This window comes from Phaethon aethereus (genome assembly GCF_964289735.1).
Source record: "Phaethon aethereus genome assembly, chromosome: 1".
NCBI lineage: Eukaryota > Metazoa > Chordata > Aves > Phaethontiformes > Phaethontidae > Phaethon > Phaethon aethereus.
In genome coordinates this window covers 176902711-176920623 of record NC_138575.1, presented here as the reverse complement: position 1 = coordinate 176920623, position 17913 = coordinate 176902711, and the positions used below count along the sequence as shown (strand labels likewise).

Here is a 17913-nt window from a genome sequence, read left to right as displayed (position 1 = left end):
ACAAAGAGTGAAGGAAGGATAACAGACAAGAAATTCAGGGTCTTTAAGCAAATTACTTTCTCAACATGTGTAAACCTGAGATCTACATATTATGGAGGTGGGCTGCTTCTTCTGAAGATAAATTCCACCCTTTCCTCCACTCTGCCAGGATGATGCTAGCAAAGCTCTGAAATATAAAATCTGTTGAAAGTTTATTAATCCTTAGCCACATCCCACCTGTTGTACCTTGAGATGGCCTTAAGCCAATCCAACAGCTGTGGCTATACCCAAACATCTTGACTAAAAACCTGATTCATGCCCTCCCTGGGAAATGTTACTACTCCTTCCTTACACAATTTGCATGTGTGCTCCTGAAAAAGCTATATGCTGTTAAATTAGTATTTCTAATAAATTGTCCTCATAGCTTCTCAAAAATGTATTTTATACATAGCTATACTTTAAACTGTAAATTACCGTAGCAGGAGCTTCGTTTTCTACTATCTTTATTTTTAACATGATATTTCAGCAGCAAATTAATTTTTAAGGGAATCGGTAGAATCATAAGCCACCTACAATACCCAATAATGTAAGACAAAATAATTTATTAGCATTTCATGTTTATTTTTTAAGTTGGCCTGTTAAAAGCTATGAGTGTCAGCTTAAAAGCAGCAAACCAACCAAAAAAAAAAAAAAAAAAAAAGGACAACTGATCCTGCTTTGAATTAGAACAACATACAACAAAGTTTGCAATAGAATTGTGGCATTAGTCTGCAGTGGTAGATACAGACACAGAGAAATAATGAAGTCCTACGTATCGTCTACATTGTAAGAATTGTTCTAACAAACTAAGAGAGAAATATATATAAAAGAAAAGAGAACATATGATTTTTCATTTGTATCAGTCCTTATTATACACTTAATACCACCTGAGGTATTTTCCTCCCTCCCTTTTTTTTTAGCTTTTAAGCATAAATTTAAGGAAACAGAAAACAATTGGAAAATGGTTTCACTTCCTTCCCACCAAACTATCAGTAAGTATCAGAACTAAAATGTGAAAAGTGACAGCCATGGCACACATCTTGGAAGTGCCCATTCCCTTCAAAAAGAGATAGTCTGCTTCTGTTCTACAAAAATTAAAACAAAAAATCCCAGCAGGAGGTATGAAGCCACAGGTTATATCAAATTCTGACACTCATTCCTGCCAAGACATTGCCCTGATTTCCTAAAATTAATTAATACAAAAGAAGACAATATTCACAAAAATGTTAAAAAATGCATCGTGAATCTATTTTATGCAACAAGTGTTAATTTGCAAGACGCTAAATCAAAAGCATTTTTTCAATGCTTTGAAACCATCCCTACAAATGCAAGAAAGTATGCAGTAAGACAGCTTCCTACGAAAGATGTCAACTGATTCTTTTATAGCACTTCCAAATATATTTTGCATATGTTTGGTTTAAAAAGATGTTTAGGCTATTGAAAGCAACAGGACTATCCACATTCTTAAAGTTAAGCATATGGTTTAAAACCACAGCATTTTTATTTTAATGTAAATAGCTAAATCCTACAGGTGACCTTCTCCAACAAAGAAAGGTTTTTACAGCAGGCCAGGAGACTGGAAACAAATTAGATGCTTCATAAAGACAGGTAACACTGGCATTCATTAAAACTTTATATAAAACCAATGAAAATATTAAGTTTATATTTTCACTACATTTGGAAAAGTATAATTCAAAAATAAAAGCTTTAGTAATGTTTTTTAAACTATTAATAAGCCCTGACTAGATTTATCACTGATAAAAACGTAATGCAGTTTGTAATTCTCTTAAAAATACAATAGCTATAACCTGAAAGCAGCTTTTTTCTGTCCCATACATAAAATCATGACCTAGCTCTTTACTAAAAAAATTAATTCATTAGTAAGTATGAGAACAACATGAAATCAAGGTTACAAAAGAAGTAATTAAATAGTAATAAAATATTTATTTATGTATTACCTGTTCCCTTCATTGTTTACTTTATATAACCACTTTTTTTGATCCCTTATAATTTTGTGTAAGTTGAAAAAGCAAAGCATTTCCCAAAAGTAAGATTCAAAAATCATTTCTATCATACAGCAATTTGTAAATACAAGCATATTCTGAGAGACATGTCCTGAATAAAAGCTTTTCGTCCAAATGTAAAATATCTATTACCTGTTCTCAGTACAGTATCGTTAACAAGTGCTCTAACATGAACATTATTCACAGTTATGAACTTCAGTCATGACATCCTAATGTTACAAATTATTTTAGCTGTCAATTATGCAAAAATGTCTGCAGTAGTCCCATGTACTTCCCTTCTTCCCCCTTCTCCCCAGCCCCATTCAGTTCCAGTACGTAACTGTCATTTTGTCAGCCAGGCAGTCTGTATGCGGACCTATATATGGCCCTCCCAGTTAGCCATACAATCTAAGGAACAAATTAAACATAAAAAATACACGTCTTAATAGTTAAGGTGCATTTTTTTCAGTATTTTTAGTATGACATAAAAGTATAACGTGAATAAGAAATTAGTCTGAAAGCTTTGCTTGAACTCGAGCTTGTTTTGGATCAAAAGGAATTTAGGCAGAATTTAGCCATTTGGCTAATTTAGAGAGTAATTCTAGAAATCCCAAGGATGAATAGAATTTCATGAAGCAAAACATCCTCTTATTTGAATGGAAAAAGAACATCCAGTCAGTGTGGCAAGGTGCACTGGGAAATTTTAACTGCACCTGCTCCCCTGTTTCTGGGCTATGGGTAATTTTAGCCTTCCAATGGACATAAAATCCCACTGTTTGACATATCTACAGTAAATTAGTTTTGGAGTGAACAGGGTCTCTTTAAACAGAATAATGAACAGAAAGTTATGTAGGTGTTACCCACACCAGTATTCTCAGAGGTGCATAATAAAAACTTCAGACTGTTTTATTATATCAAAATCATAACAGTAGGAATATTAAAAAAACGCTTTAGACTATTTTAGAAAGTTTCTGTTTACTCCTAATACACTGTTTGGGTACACATGATTTACAGGATCCTTCCACACAATTCTGCAAATTGTATTTTATATATTCATACACCTGCTGCAGGAGGATGTTGACTCTAAATGTAATTATCACAAAACACCGTTTAAAGCACTGTGAACTGAAATACATTTTGTGATCCATTTCCTCAATCACAACTCATGCAAGCAGTCTCATTAGTTTTGGTGAACATATCCTGAACGCTCAGGGTCCCTTCAGTCCAATATTCCATCTCTAAAAGAGACCGATGGAAAATCACAGGAGAGAATGCAAGTATACAGTCTTTATGGAGTTATCCTTCCCCAGTGTAGCTTCCCAGCTCATCGTTATCAGTGATTTAGAGTAAAGAATTCCAAATTAGGACGTAACTGTATGGTCAAAAGCTGATCCTTCTTCTCAAGAAATTCAGTGACAGCATTTTTCTACTTTATGCTATGGAAAATATACTACTATCCTTTTTCTTTTTCTTCCATTAAACAAAAGAAGTTTAAAACAGTTCACAGTTATTCACAGTTAATGCTAAAATTCCATATTTAATAGATTACACTTCAATATTCTGCACTGCTTACAAAATGAAACATCAGCACTTGCTAGGAGATGCCCCCGGCTGAGCACCGCATCAGATAAATAAGCAGACCACAGTGGGTTAAGGATAAAGTTACTCCTCAAGCAACATGGATTTTGTCGTTGCAAGTCACGGACATACCTTGATTCTAAATATAAAGGGGGTTTTTTATGTTTCAGGATTTTTGAAAATAATTTAAATGATAATGGAAAAAGAAAAATTCTTCCTTAATGCACGCTGGAGAAATTATCTATATATGAATTAACTCTCTGGATCATAATAGCTTTTTGCAGATGACTCGTCAGCTCTATCATTTAAATACATATTTAGGCAACTAAAAATTTACTGTCAATTCATATTATGTCAGTCCACATTATGGCGCTGTTACAGTATGCACATTTAAAGATTATTGAAAAAATTACTGTTCGTGTGCACTATATAATTTGCAAAAGGTTAATAACTATTTTAAAACAATGAATGGAATTAACTCATAATGCAAAGCAGATGCCCCAAATGTTATTTTTAAAACAAAACATATTTAACTTATAAAAGAACAAAGAGGCTCTAAATCCAGTTATGTCGCTTAAAAACAGACAGGCATCGTGGGTTTTTCGGACTCTCGGTTCGCTGGTTCATACAGTATTGACAAAACTTGGTAGTTTCTGACTACTCCCTCTGCTATCCTGCAGCCAGAAATGAATTTTTACAGCTGAACTTGTAACGCTCTGCCACGAAGAGGCAATACTGGCAGCACTGAAAGAGATTTACCTGTACCAGACCAGCAGAGATTGCAGAAGTAATTTAATATATCTACAATACAGTTCAAAAGGAAAATATTAAAATTCAATCCAGCGTATGACAATTCTCTGTTTCGTATGCAATTCACTTTAGATGATGAATCGTAGCGATAGGCAAAAACAGCCGTCTGGAACGATCCAGTAACAGGAGAAGACAGAAGAAATACTAAGTGGCAGTCAAACAAAATTACGATTTCCAACAAACATCCGGAACACACTCCAGATTACCAAACACGAGGCAAGGCAAGTAGTAAATAAGATTACTTCAGGTGAATTCTGGTTTACGGCGCTGAGGGCTCGCGGAGAAGAAGACGCGTGCGGGAGCGGCGGCCCCCCGAGCCCCCGCCCGTAGGGGGCACGCTGTGGGGCGCTGGCTCCCAGCAGCCCAGGTGGCATCAGCGTCCCCAGGCATCACGCCTGCAGCTCCAGAAAGAGAGCGGGGGGCCTAAAATCCAACAGAGCATCTGGAGAGAGAGAGCAGTGGTTGGTGGAAACAACAAAGCTACTCGCTGTGCTCTCGCACGGTTCGTGCTCGTAAGTAAAGTTGACACAAAACTGACAGCAAAACTGTGCATTTTTATACAAACTACAGTTACAGGCGACAGATTTCTTTAAAAAAGACCCCAAAACCTTACCAATATTCATAGCTACAAGATAAAGGAGGAGTTAATCATATTGAATACTTCAGGAAAATCATGTGAAGCAATCAGGAAAACAATGTCTCTATGCCCATCACAGCCCTGCACAGGAGCAGCACAAGCAGCGTTGCACAACAGGCGACTAACGTTCACCGGGGAGAAGTGTTCCCTTCCCCAAGTATCAGGTACTGGGCTACTGCCAGGGACTAAGTATCAGATTAAAAGGATAAATAGTCTGTTCTGTTGCAGTAAGTGCAGTCCAAAGATCTCAGCTTCTACTTTATAACATTTACCGATAAATAAACACCATAAGATGGATATTAAAGTTCTGGTTTTGTGAGCGGCTGGGGTTTTTTTAAGTCTGAGGAAGCCACCTCCAAACCTTTTACTCCTTCTTTATAGTTACTGCAATTTATCCCCTGGCCTTCCAGAAGTCGTCTTTGCTTGTAAAACCTACCATATTTCTGCTGATTATATTTTAGTAATCTGTGGCAAGAAGGAAGGTCATCAATATAAACCACAGATACTATATATTTGACATTCCTTCCAGCTGTACTTGCTGACCCGTTCATTTGAAATATCTATGATCTGCACTAACCTATCTGGGTGAGATACTCCTTTAATTAATAGAAACAGAAAAAAACTATGCAAGCATGCAGGATTCAGTACACAAGCACATGCTAGGTCCACATAATTTGAGAGGAGCAGAAGCTAGCAAAGAGAGCTGTAAGTAAAGAGAGCTTTTTATAACTGCTGCGTAAGACAGGCTTTGAAGAGAATTGTTTCATGTTCGGCATCGTTCCCCTTTATACTCAAAAATCAATTAGGTTGTTTTCCAAAATTTGTAAATAGCTTCCAAACAGGGCAAATAATTCCCCACTTTAAGTATGAATGTCAATGAACTCATTCAAAATCATCTTCAAATGTCAGAAAAGATTAACATATCCTGGCCACAGGAGGGAGGTCAGAAGAAGGCACACGCTTTTAATCTTTACTCGGGTGGGCACGATCCAAAGCCAGCCTAAGTCTATGGGAAAACTCCACGAAGGGACCCAGCATGGTAAAATTCCACGACAAGTGCTCAAAACACAAGAGACCAGAAACAATCTGGGATCAATAGCTTCCAGGTCATTAATCCTAGGCAGGTGACATCCAGTGCACAGTTCACTACTCTCTTTCATGCACACATTCAAGAAACCTGACTCGATTGGCACCTAGTAGCTTTAAATGTTTTCCATGTTTTGCCTTTATCCTTCCTCTATTTGTTTGGCATATGGCTTTCTAGCATCCCATTAATGTCAAACCATTTAATCGGAATGTAAGCTAAATGCACAGTTTGCTATTTCCTGGATTTCTGTTTGGCGACCAGTGCTTTTTATGAGGAAAATAAAAGCAAAGGTCAATATGACCAGAAAAGAAAAGTCATCTTCCATAACAGAAGCTTATTTTTCCAGTGAAATGATACAGAAGCCTAATTTAGAAAAAGGTCCTTTAGTATCATGTTATTATTAGTAGTATCACAAATAAACACAGAAACCAATTCACTTTACAGACCTTCACATTAAGCATTCAATAGAAAATCCCTTGGTGTTTTATTGATTTTTGTTTTATTGATTTTTTTTAAATAGCAGTATCACAGTTAAAATGTATCATTTTGGTGAAACACATCTAAAACTTTTCCATCTCGGAATAAGTTATTACAAATTATTTCCACAGCAACTGGCAACTACCGATTCAATCCATTTAAACAACAAAGTAATGGCTTTATTTGGATGCGTTTTTTGATTAAATAACGTATTAACCTTGATGAAGCTTTCCAAAAAGGGATTAGTGTATTCAAGTGCATCAGCTGATTATGAGACAAATCTAACAGTGATAAGATGCTGGTTCAAAATTTTTGAATCTGATGAGTGTAACAATTTAGCCACTAGGATGGAGTTGGCTCTTACAGCTTCCATCTCAACAGTAAGTGTCCACCCAGGATACAAAAAGACGTCACCCAGCTAAAGTATGCAGTAACTGAGAGTCTGGAAAGGTCACTTAAACCACTAGACCGAGTAGATCAAAATATCTTGCGTAATTACTGTAATGTCAGAAATAATTTAAAATTTGTAAGGAAAGAAGACTCAGAATGAAATGTACTGGGGGGAGAAACCCAGAAAGTAAATACAGTTTTATCTTCTGATGAGATCATCCATTTTGACCAAAACTCACTGACCCACTTTGCTTTATTCGTCTATACTGTAATAATACATGTTGCATACCTATTGTATATCCTTTCCATTAAGTTATTTGCTTAATGGATGTATAAATAAGTCTACTACAATTACGCTTTTAAAGGGTCAAATCCTATCCACTGCTGAACCCACTACCGTAATTTCTACTAGGCTGCATCATAACACAGCAGACCTCAGAAACAGCTGAAACACGGCCGATTCTGTGCTGTGGACATAATCAGCCCCACAACCAGGCTGACAAACCCTTTTATAACCCTGCCAAGTCCAGGAATTGGTGCCCCCCTACCTTGCCCCCCCCGAAGTTTGTCTATTTTTTAATTTCATGTGTTTAAATTACGATTCACAGAGTATAACCGTGGCAAAATAAAACTTCCGTGAGTTTATTTTAAGGACCAAATCTTGGAACTCGTGCAGAGTTGTTACAAGTTACATGCCACCCAAAAAACAAACAAACAAACAAAAAGCCCCCAACAAACCCAATCGTCTAAGAGCAGCTATTAATATTCATGTTGATTCCACATGAAACAGCGAGAGAGTTACCCGAGCAGCTACAGTTATGTCAGCGCTTGGAAGTTATTCCAGGCTGTTTTGTCCTGCTGCCCTGAATATTCAGGAACTCCAACAACCCATCTAGCAACAGCTACCGCAGAGCAAGTGCCCGGCTTCCCCTCGCTCTGTGCTAATGAGTCCCAGCTACCCCCCGCTAAATCAGGCTCGGGGGAAAGAAGGGAATGTCAGCTCCCCCCCCTCGCCAGGAGAGAAGGGAAGGAGCACGGCATTGCGTGGGGTTAATTCCCCACGTGGTGGCTCTTGCTGCACCTTGAAATCTGACAATAGGAAAGTGAAACGAGCCCGGTCTGTTTATTTGCGTATATTGAAAGCAGCATCGGGACTTCGGCTACGACCTCCTCCTCCGTGGCGAGCCTTCGCTCCGGCTGAAGTTCCCACCGCCCCCCCAGCCCGGCAGAACCGGAGCATCCCCCCCGCCCCGAGGCAGGGGGAGCCCCCGGGAACGGGAGGCGCTTCCGACCGCTCTGATCTCGGGGTCACGGCAGTTACGCGATCCCTTCTTATCAAGCCGATTCAGCCCTGTAACCTACAGATTGCGTGATAACAGCCCCACGCTTTCGCCCTCAGTTGCAAAGCAGGCTGCTGTTGCGGCAGGAATTTCCTCTTTTGCCAGCTCCTTCTCCTCCCCCCCCCAACACTCCTCCTCGGTTGTGCCAAGTTTGGGGCTTCACCTCTCCTCCGCGAGTCCCCCCCCGCCGCGGGGTGAGCGGGCAGGGGAGCGCGGCGGTACCCGCGCCCCGCCCGCAGCCGGAGCGCTGCCCTCCGGCCCCCGGCGACATCTCCGCCACCGCGCCCGCGTTATTCTGCGCGGTAACATGATTCAGCTTTGCCAAATCCCTTCCGCGCTCCCGCTGCCCCCGTCGCCTCCTCTCCGGCTGGAGGGGGCCGGGGGCGGCTCGCACCTGCTCCTCGGGGACCGACCCCCCCCCCCGCCGGGGGGATCAGGCCGGCCCGGCCGCCTGGCAGCTCTCCCCTCTACCCCAAAGCTGAGCAGCCGTCGCCACCACCTTCTCCTCCTCGCCTGCCTCCCGCCCTCCCTCCACCCCCCCCCCCCCCCCCGTTCGCCATGTGGCAACTGCCTCGTAGACCTATACAAAAAGTGCACGTGCCCCTTCGGATATATGACAGCAGCTGATGGCCAAGTGGCTTCCATCCACCCCGGATAGGGCCGTGGGCCCGGGAAGCAGCTCCGCACCCCCACCCCATTTAGGCGAAACCCGAGTGTCTGTGTTGCTGTCGTGTGTGTGTCCCTAGGACCGCTCCCCGCCCACTCCCGTGTACCCTTCGGGCAGCTTCTTCCCAGGGTAGCCCGTTTTAAAGATACATCCAAGGATAAACTTGAGATGGGGGGTCGGTCAGAAAGCACTTTTTGGCCCCGCTCCCCCCTCCCCACCCCCGCCGGCCCTTCGCTTCCCGCGTAAGCAACGCGCTGCGCTGCCCGCAGCCGCCCCGGGCCCCCGGCACGCCTCGGCTGTGGGGGGTGAGGGGGGGAGAGAAGGGGACAATGACAGGGCGACACTTGCACGGCACGGAGGGAAGGGGGCAGAAACACCCGTTTCTCCTCCCTCTCTCCCTCCGTCCCAGCAAGAAGCGGCGCAGCCGGCTGCGGAGGAGGCCGGCCGGGTGCCGGGGCAGCGAGGGAGAGGGAGGGGGCGAGCGCAGGCGGCCGCAGGGCGCGGGCCGCCCCCCCCCCTGGCCCGCGCGGTGGCAGCGGGAAGCGGCGCCGCGCTCGCCCGGGCCGCACCGCGCGGGGGTGGGACGGGGGCGGCGGCGGAGCGGGGTGGGGTGGGGGGGAGCTCCGCGGGGTGTGCGTGTGCCTTGCGGCGGTTACCTGGCGTTGGTGCAGTCGTTGTAGAGGGTCTCGAAATCCTTCCTGGAGATGAGTTTGCAGCGGTTGACCCCGGGCTGGATGGCTCCCAGCCCCCTCAGGATGCGGACCTGCTCCACGTTGCAGACCACGGGCGTGATCTCCAGCCGCTTCAGCTTGGTGTAGACCGTGTGCAAGCCCCCCACCAAGTGCTTCAGGAAGAGGTCGAAAGCCTGGGGCAGGCAGATGAGCTCGCAGCCCTCCACGGTGAAGGAGGCCACTTTGGCCCCCCTCAGATCCACCATCTTGCACTCGTTATTCTGGGGGGTGTTCTCCACCGGGGACGGGGTCGAGTACACGGGCTTGCCGGGCAGGCTGCTGGCCGCGCTGGCCGCGCTGGCATTGGGAGTGGAGGTGCCGCCGCTGCCGCCGCCGCCGCCGCTGCTGCCGCCGCCGCCGCCGCCGCCGATGCCCAGGCTGGGGCTGCCGCCGCCGCTGCCGCCGCCGCTGCCGTTACCGCCGCCGCCGCTGGTGGTGGAGGTGACTGTGGCCGCCGCTGCCGCCGCCGCCGCTGCGATGGGCTCCGGCCGGAATAGGTTTGTCCCCGAAGCGGCCGGCGGGGGAGCGATGGACGGAGACGGAGAAGAGGTGGCCGACGAGGAGGTGGTGGTGGTGGTGGTGCAGGCGGCAGAAGTTGAGACCGGAGGCTGAGGGGGGACCAGCTGGGTCGGAGGGATCAAAGCAGCCGGTACGGCCATGGTCACATATACGGCGGAGGGGGCAGGGGGAGGGGGGGAAAGTTCCCACACACACACGCAGGGGAAAGGGGAAAATTAAAAAAAAAAATTAAAAAAAAAAGAGGAAAGGAGAGAAGGGAGGAGGGGGGAGAAGAAGGGGGGGATAACCCCGGATCAGGTGCTGCGGCGAGCGAGAGAGCAGGGGGCAGAGTGAGAGAGAGAAACGCACAAAGTGTCCCGCAAGTGGGGACGGAGGAGGAGGAGGAGGAGGAGAAGTCCGCTCCGGGCGGCGGGGCTGGGGCCGAGGGGAGGGGGAGGGCAGTTTCTTTTTGTGGTCCTTGCTCTAGCACCACGTTAAAGACGAAGGTGAAAAGGAGGAGGTTTGAAGGACTTCGGTTCTCTCTGGCAAGTACATTGATCAAAGATTGAGAGGGGAATGACAGAGAGAAAATGAGCTGGGAAGTGCTGGCTGCCGCCGCCGCCGCCGCTGCTCGCTGGGCGAGTTGTTGTTGTCACACGGTGCGGAGGGGAGGAGCTCCGGCAACTTGAAATACCCTTTGAAGCAGCAAAAGGCTCACTCACTAGTATTAACCCAAATTATCCAACCAGGAACCCGGAGCAGGAAAACAGAAAGAGAGGGAGAGAAGTCCCTCTCCCACCACCCCACCCCCCCCGCCATCCCACCCCTCCTCTTCAGGAACCGTTAGATTACATGTTTCATATTTCACCCCACCAGAGACGAGATGTAATTTTCCCAGCCCTTTTCAGCAGCCGCTTGTCAACACAGTTTGGGGAAAAGCACGAGCGGCTCCAGCGTTCCCCCGAAGCCGGGCGGGAGCGGAGAAAAGCCGGGGCGGGGGGGCTGGACGCACACCTTGCCAGGGCTGGGGAGGGGGCACCCGCGGACAAAAAGCAGGAACCTCCGGAGGGGTCTGTTGGCTCATGCTGCTGTTTTTGTTGTGTTGCCGGGACCACAAATGCTCCTCCCGGCGGGGTGGGAGCTGCTGCTGAGGGTCCCTCGGCAGCCCCAAGGTCCCTTTGTTGCGCGGACGGCGGTAGCTCCGCGGGGCGCGCAAGGGCAGCCCCACGCGGTAACATCTGCAGGGGACCTTCCTGCGAGCGCGGCCGCGGATTCAAGGGGACGGGGCACTGCGGCTCACGCCGTCGAGAAACGGCATCGAAGGGGCTGCGGCGGCACCGAAGTAACTTGGGAGAGGGGAAAGCCGGCGGCCCGCCCCGCGCAGGTACCTCCGCGCAACAGGTGGCGGCGCCGCGCAGAAACCGCGCAGTGGCGCGTGTGTGTCGTCGTGTCGTCGTCGTCGTCGTCGTCGTCCCCCCCCAAGCCCCCTGCGCCAGGTAGCGCGGAAAGTCAGCCGCTGCGCTTGCCCACGCATGCGCAGTGGCGCAGCCGGCAGGACGTGCCTCGCGTGGCGCAGCCGGGCCCCGTGCGTGGCGTGTACCTGCCCGCCGCCCAAACTGAGGATGGAGTTTTAACGCCAGTTTGGCAGTTGTTTTGCGTGGGGTGTTAGGGTCACTCGGGAAATCCGATAGCTTTTCTCTGCGTGTCGTGAGGGCGCTTGGCTTTTTTAAAGGGGTAAAGAAACGGCCATTCGTACAGATGGGGGGTGTGTGCAAAAATAGGGTGCGGTGTGTACGTAATTCTTTCAGTTTTAAAAATATACACTGTATACTTAATGAATTGTGATGCATGTATGTGCCCATAGCTGCTTTTTTTTAATATATACTATTATGTGAGAGATGACTCACGGGATGACACATCTACAGAGTGGATAATCTCAACTGTAGTAATTCAGTGCAGGGGAATTTCCACATTACCAGATGTAAACTATTCTCATGTGATCTACTTGCTTATTGTGCTTTAAGTTCAGTCTATGGGAATTTGTGTTCTAGTACCAGTAAAGATGTCCTTTGCTAGGGAAATTTTAGCTATCCTGCACTGAAATCTTTAAAATGGGCAAATAAAACCAAGAAAATACAAAGTGGCATTTTGTTTTGAAGTCTTGTGTACCAATAATTGTGCAGAACACTCCTTCAAGCCGTTTTTAGGCATTTTTCAGAACGTTTATCTTGGAGGAGCTTGTACAACTTGAATTCCAGTGGCAGGATCTAGTGTTGTGTAAAACTTGTAATTTAAAAATGTAAGTACACTGCATCTTTCTTTTGTCAGTTGTAGAAACCCAACTCTGTCCGTATTTTCTTTGCCTCAACTATCCTTTTGCATGCCAGCTTCTCTGACACCTTGTGAAGACAGAACAGATCCTTGAGAAGATCAGGAAAGAGCCTGAGATGCATGATATTGCCACTTGGAGATCTGACTGAACCCTGAATTAGGCAAAACTACATTTCTTCTCTACCTTCCCTACAACATGATGCACAACAGCCTTTCTGCTTTTCTTCTTTCTCTGTGTCCTCACGGATAAATAATCCTCATGGTTCAAACCCGTGTAAAGAAAATGTAGTTTGAAAGGGCTTACTACCACAGGTTTGGGTTAACCTTGATCTTTTCAATGCAACAATGGGATTAGAAACCTAGAAAGAAAGAGATTTATGAAAAGGTTCAAGACTTCTCAAAGCTTCTGGCTTGGTAAGTGTTTCTAATGATTATGGGTAGCAACTGGATTTATTTTAACTCAAACATATACTCACTCACATAAATACACCCAACAAATCCTGAGGTTGCTCTTTGTAAACTTTTTTAGGTTGCATTTCTCTTACTCGCTGACCCTTTCATGTAATGATATTGTTGGGTGTTTTCTTTTTTTTCCTCCCTGGGTTGATATCAGCAAAACTCAAATTACTGTAACTGGTATTTGAAAATTCTTCCTGTGTCAAGTGAAGACTTATGGTGCTGAAATCAATAAGACTGTTTAAAATTCAAAGACCTGCAAATCGTTCTGTTTGTCCTTTGATAGGGCCTGGGCTGATTAAAATGCTACCAAGAAAGCTTAATTGCTGCACTAATTAAGAAGTCTTTAATTTCTTTCCTGGAATATTGTTTGAAGCAGGGTTTCTGTTCTGCTCATGTAACTGTTCAGGGCAGGTATTCTCTGTTTCTCTGTCTCTCCCTTTTTTTCTTTTGACCATTTTGGTATGTTAAAATGTATGTTAAAGCAGTAAGATGTATTGACAGTGATTGTAATTTATTGCTCTAAAAAAAGACTGATATGGAGTTCGCTATTTTATTAAATTACAATTTTGAGGGCAGCTGTAAAGGGTAAAATGCAATTAGAAAATGCATTGTAGCTGTTACATTTTAAGGAATCTGGATACCTGACTGACGGGAGATAGGATAGTACATCAGCTCCCTCCCCCTTCTTCAGTTATTGTTGATAATTAAATATTTAAATTCATTCAGAAAAAAACCTAGAAAAGTATTTATCTTCTGAACGTGTGTGAAGGAATGGACGGGGGGGAGGGGAAGCATACAGAAGATAGGCACCTGGTAAGGATGAATAATGTATTACCCTGTTAAGTTCATCCAGAATATTTTTTTCTGCATTTCAATTTATTTTCCTGAGAAATACCTTTCTGTCTTGTATTTTGTCTTATCTTTGTCTAGTGACCTATTTTGTTCACCTGTTTCTGAAGAGAAGAAACTAAATTATTTCACAAAGCTTTCTATGTGATCAATAGAGTAATGTTTTACATTTAATCATGCTGCATTATAATTCTGGCAAACGAGTGCTGAGCAGAAGATTCTAAGAAAGGAGCAAGTACTGGCGAAGAGAAGGTAAGTTCTGTTTTGGTTTTAATCTCCAGGGTCTCGAGCAGCAATCCTCCTTTCAGGAGCTATCTGTTATTTAGAGGGAAGACTGAGAAAGAGGGAGGGACCTCGTACCGAATCCCCCCCTGCATCGCTCAGGAAAATAGACCCATAGACGTGTAAGTCTGTGAATTGGGATCCTTTTTTTTTTCCCCCTATCACCGAGATATTTGATAAACATTGAAAACACGATGAACACAGTTGAGATTGATGTGAAGTGTTGTACCAGTAATAAGAAACTGGATACTGCAGTGCTGTTTTTCTAATTGTTGCATTATAGTCAAATTAGCACAGACCTTGTCCAATACAAATACAAACTGGATTCCTTTCAGTGACAGGACAAGTAGATAACATGCTTAATAGATACAAAGGGAGATTTACCATTCCAAGCACGACGTCACGCTAATTATGTTTACTCTAATTGAAAGCAAGGTTTTGGGGAACCTGAAATTACTCATAGGATATTTTTAATAACTGAATAATAATAAAGTGCAGCAAACGTTGATCACAAACCTTTTTGGTCTTTCAAAAATCTATTGGAAAATTAAATGAAAAGTGGAGTTTGGTACAAACAATGCCCCAGGGCAAAAAACAACTAACACTAGATTTTCCAGTCCAGCCATAACACAAATCAATTTGAGCACACTTCTATGGCCAGACTGCCAGATTGTTATGACTGCTAATTCACTCAATCAAACAGTGCATTAGCACACTCGGCACAAACAGCTTTAACAATAGCATACACTTCTGAACAGTCCACCACCATATACCATAAAAAGTCCAGAATATATGGCAGGATTGCGTTCACGTTCTGTTTACTGCAATTTGTATTTACATACGGTGCCTGCTTAACAAAACAAAAAAAAAAGTGGTGGAAGAATGGAAGTGAAGAAACTTCAGGAGCCTTTAAAAATAACTTTCAAAGTCTTTAAAAACGACAATCTGGGAGCAAGTTAACACCTGGGCTGGTTGTTTAATGCCCATCTCTTAGCTGGAGAGTTAAAAGCAGAGGCTGCACATCCCCAGCGCAGGACTGGAAGAGGGATTGCTGCGGGCTGGGCAGCTCGCACACGCCCTGCCTAACCCCGTCACTCCAGCGCCGGAGCATCTTTTGCTTTTGCCGGCTTTGCTCCCGCGAGTCATCTCACTGGCTCCCAGGGTGTTCAACTGCCTGAGTACAAGGGCAGGATTCAGCCCAGAGAGTGTCCTTCAGTTCTTCCCCTTCATCCCCACGAGAAATGTGTGTTATCTCCGGTGATGCTAACTGATGCTTTGACCAAGGACGCGCTGCAGTGAGATATGCAATCACCGACGGCTTGGGAACCTTCTCATCCCTTCCCTCCCTCTTCCCCTGCATCCGACACCCACACAAACACACATACACACACACCCCCACGCACAAGCGCATATATGCAAATTGCAAATACCAAACGCCAATTAAGCTACTTACTTATTTACGTTCCCCCCCCCCCCCCGCCTTAAGTCGCTGTACTGGCTTCGGAAAACACGTTTCGAAATCAGTAACTAAAATAATCCTTATGTCGATTTGAGCCTGTCGGTCACGTTGGAGCTACCAGAGCCAAATGGTGAAGCGAGTCGGGTTCCCTTCTCGGGATGGAGCTGGTGACTGGGCACTGCCTGCTGACATTCACCTGATAACTGACAGCCGAGAGAGAAAGCTGCGGTGGCGAGAGGGAAATGATAACCAGCTTCCCTGCGTGGGTTAAACGAGGACTGGAATAGACGGGGAGCCCTCTGTGTTGCTGGAGATAGATTTGGGCTCTCATTAGAGGTTCTCGGTCCAATGTGTTAATTCACCTACCAACAGGTAGGAAAAGTCGCTCAGAGCAATAATAATGAAATACAAAGCCCCTGCCATTAAATTATGTTAAAGCGGTGATCTAATCTGAGATGCCCTTTCCCGTGCTTCCCCCCCCCTCACAGAATTAGTTCACTCAGCCGCTCCATCCCTAGCTCCCAACGCAGGCTAATCGAAACACATGCGCTGGAGAGCCGGTCCGGTCTTTAACTGTTCCTGGGTTTTCCGATCTCTGCCGCTGGCAGGGGACCGCTATTCCTGCCCCGCGCCCGGGATCCGTGGGGGACCGGCCACCCCCCCTCCCTGCCACTCTGCTCTCTCTCCCCTCCTCCCTCTCCCCTCCATCCCTCCCCCCGGCCGCCGTGAGAGGGACGGGGGGCGGCGGATCGGGCCCCGGCGCCCAGCGGGGCGGAGGGCGGTGGCTCAGCAGCCCCTCAAGCACTAATTGTTAATAATAATAATAATAACAATCACAATAATAATAAGAATAATAACCCACTAAGCTCTTTTTTATACATGAGCTGACACAGACTGCGAGACGCAGCCTTTTCCTCCTCAAATGACTTCAGTGAATGAAAAACATTGGGGAGGGTACCTTTATTATTCCTGTATTTCAAAAAAGCAAACATTTTTAATTGCTCCTTCATGGGGGGACACACACACCTTTAAAAGTCCAAGTGCTTGCTTGAAAAAGTTTCAGCCCAGAGTGGAATTTTATAGCGAGTTATAAACTCTCGGTAAGAGGGGGATGTTATAAATGGAAGTGCTGACACAACCTTAACTATAGCGTGTAAACGGCTATGCTATAATATCCATTAAGCAGAAAGAAAAATAAGATGGCTGATCAATAATTTATACAAAGAGTACCAACTGCAGACATAATAACTGTAATGTTTGCAAAGCAATCTCTCGCTCTCCAGGCTTAACAGTAAACTAGCGGGCTGTTAATTTCCAACTCCTACAGATAAGAATACAAACAAATTACTTAAACTTGTATTTTGCTCGATATTTTGCATGCCTCGGTAGGATAAAATAAAATTTAATTACGATGCAACTTGGACTGGTTGGGGACCTTCCCTTCCCCTTCTCCCCCACCCACCCGCCTGCTGCTCCGAGAGGACCCTCTTGTGCAAAGCTCCCACCGAGAGAGGAACGGGTTGGTTGGACGGGCGTTGTAAATGGCTCGACTTTTGGGTCACTAGAGTTCTTCGGAGAGTTATTCATACATGGAAAGAAAATGAAGCCATTTAACTTCAAAAGAAAGTTACGAGGTTTTCCAGTGCCACGAGCTGAAACACAATACCCCCACCGGTACGATAAGCATCAGCTGTCAGAGGACAATGCACCGGCGCTTTACATGCAGGAGGCTACCGGGGAGAAAAAATCTGCTTAGGGGAAACCAGTGCGTCTTCCACTATCCTAAGCGGAGAGTGGGCGAGCAACTGTTATCTTCATTTGCATGGGAACGTTATCTCCCCTTTCCGTCTACTGTATTTAGACAGCAAAGCAGAGGACCAAAGTCTGAAAGTTGCGAAGTAGGCTCGGATAATGCGCCGAGGGGTTTGTTTTTTGGTTTTTTTTGTTTTTTTTTTTTATGTCTCTTGCAGTAGTGCCAAAGAGATCCCGTCTTTGTTAAATAACAAGAGAGAAACATGTCAGTGGAGGAGAATTTTTAAAATTTGCCCTCCTCCCTTGCCCACCCCAACCTAGACAAAACAAAGTTATGTTGCCAACCACGCCAAAGGAGGCTGAAATTTAACGTGGCGTGTACGGTTTTTCCGACAGTTTTCAGCTGTGTTTCCTGGGGACTTCACGGATGTTCTGTGCAGTATAACCGGAACGACACCTTATTGCTGAGCCATGAGCTGTAACGCGGGATGCTCCTTTGCGAGGTCCCGCTTTAAAAAAAAAAAAAAAAAAAAAAAAAGGAGTAA

The 17913-nt window shown here is 45.3% G+C and overlaps 1 protein-coding gene across 4 annotated transcripts in view; it reads right to left on the bottom strand.

The window, feature by feature from the left end:
- The window catches only part of DACH1 (dachshund family transcription factor 1), a 365706-nt gene extending 354492 nt beyond the window's left edge, over positions 1-11214 (bottom strand). For all 4 annotated transcript variants that reach the window (XM_082013958.1, XM_082013959.1, XM_082013960.1 and 1 more), the window contains exon 1: positions 9664-11214. In XM_082013958.1, coding sequence (XP_081870084.1) covers positions 9664-10397 — 734 coding nt within the window. In that variant the 5' untranslated portion in view covers positions 10398-11214. The remainder of the gene's footprint in view (positions 1-9663) is intronic.
- Positions 11215-17913: the final 6699 nt, after the last annotated feature.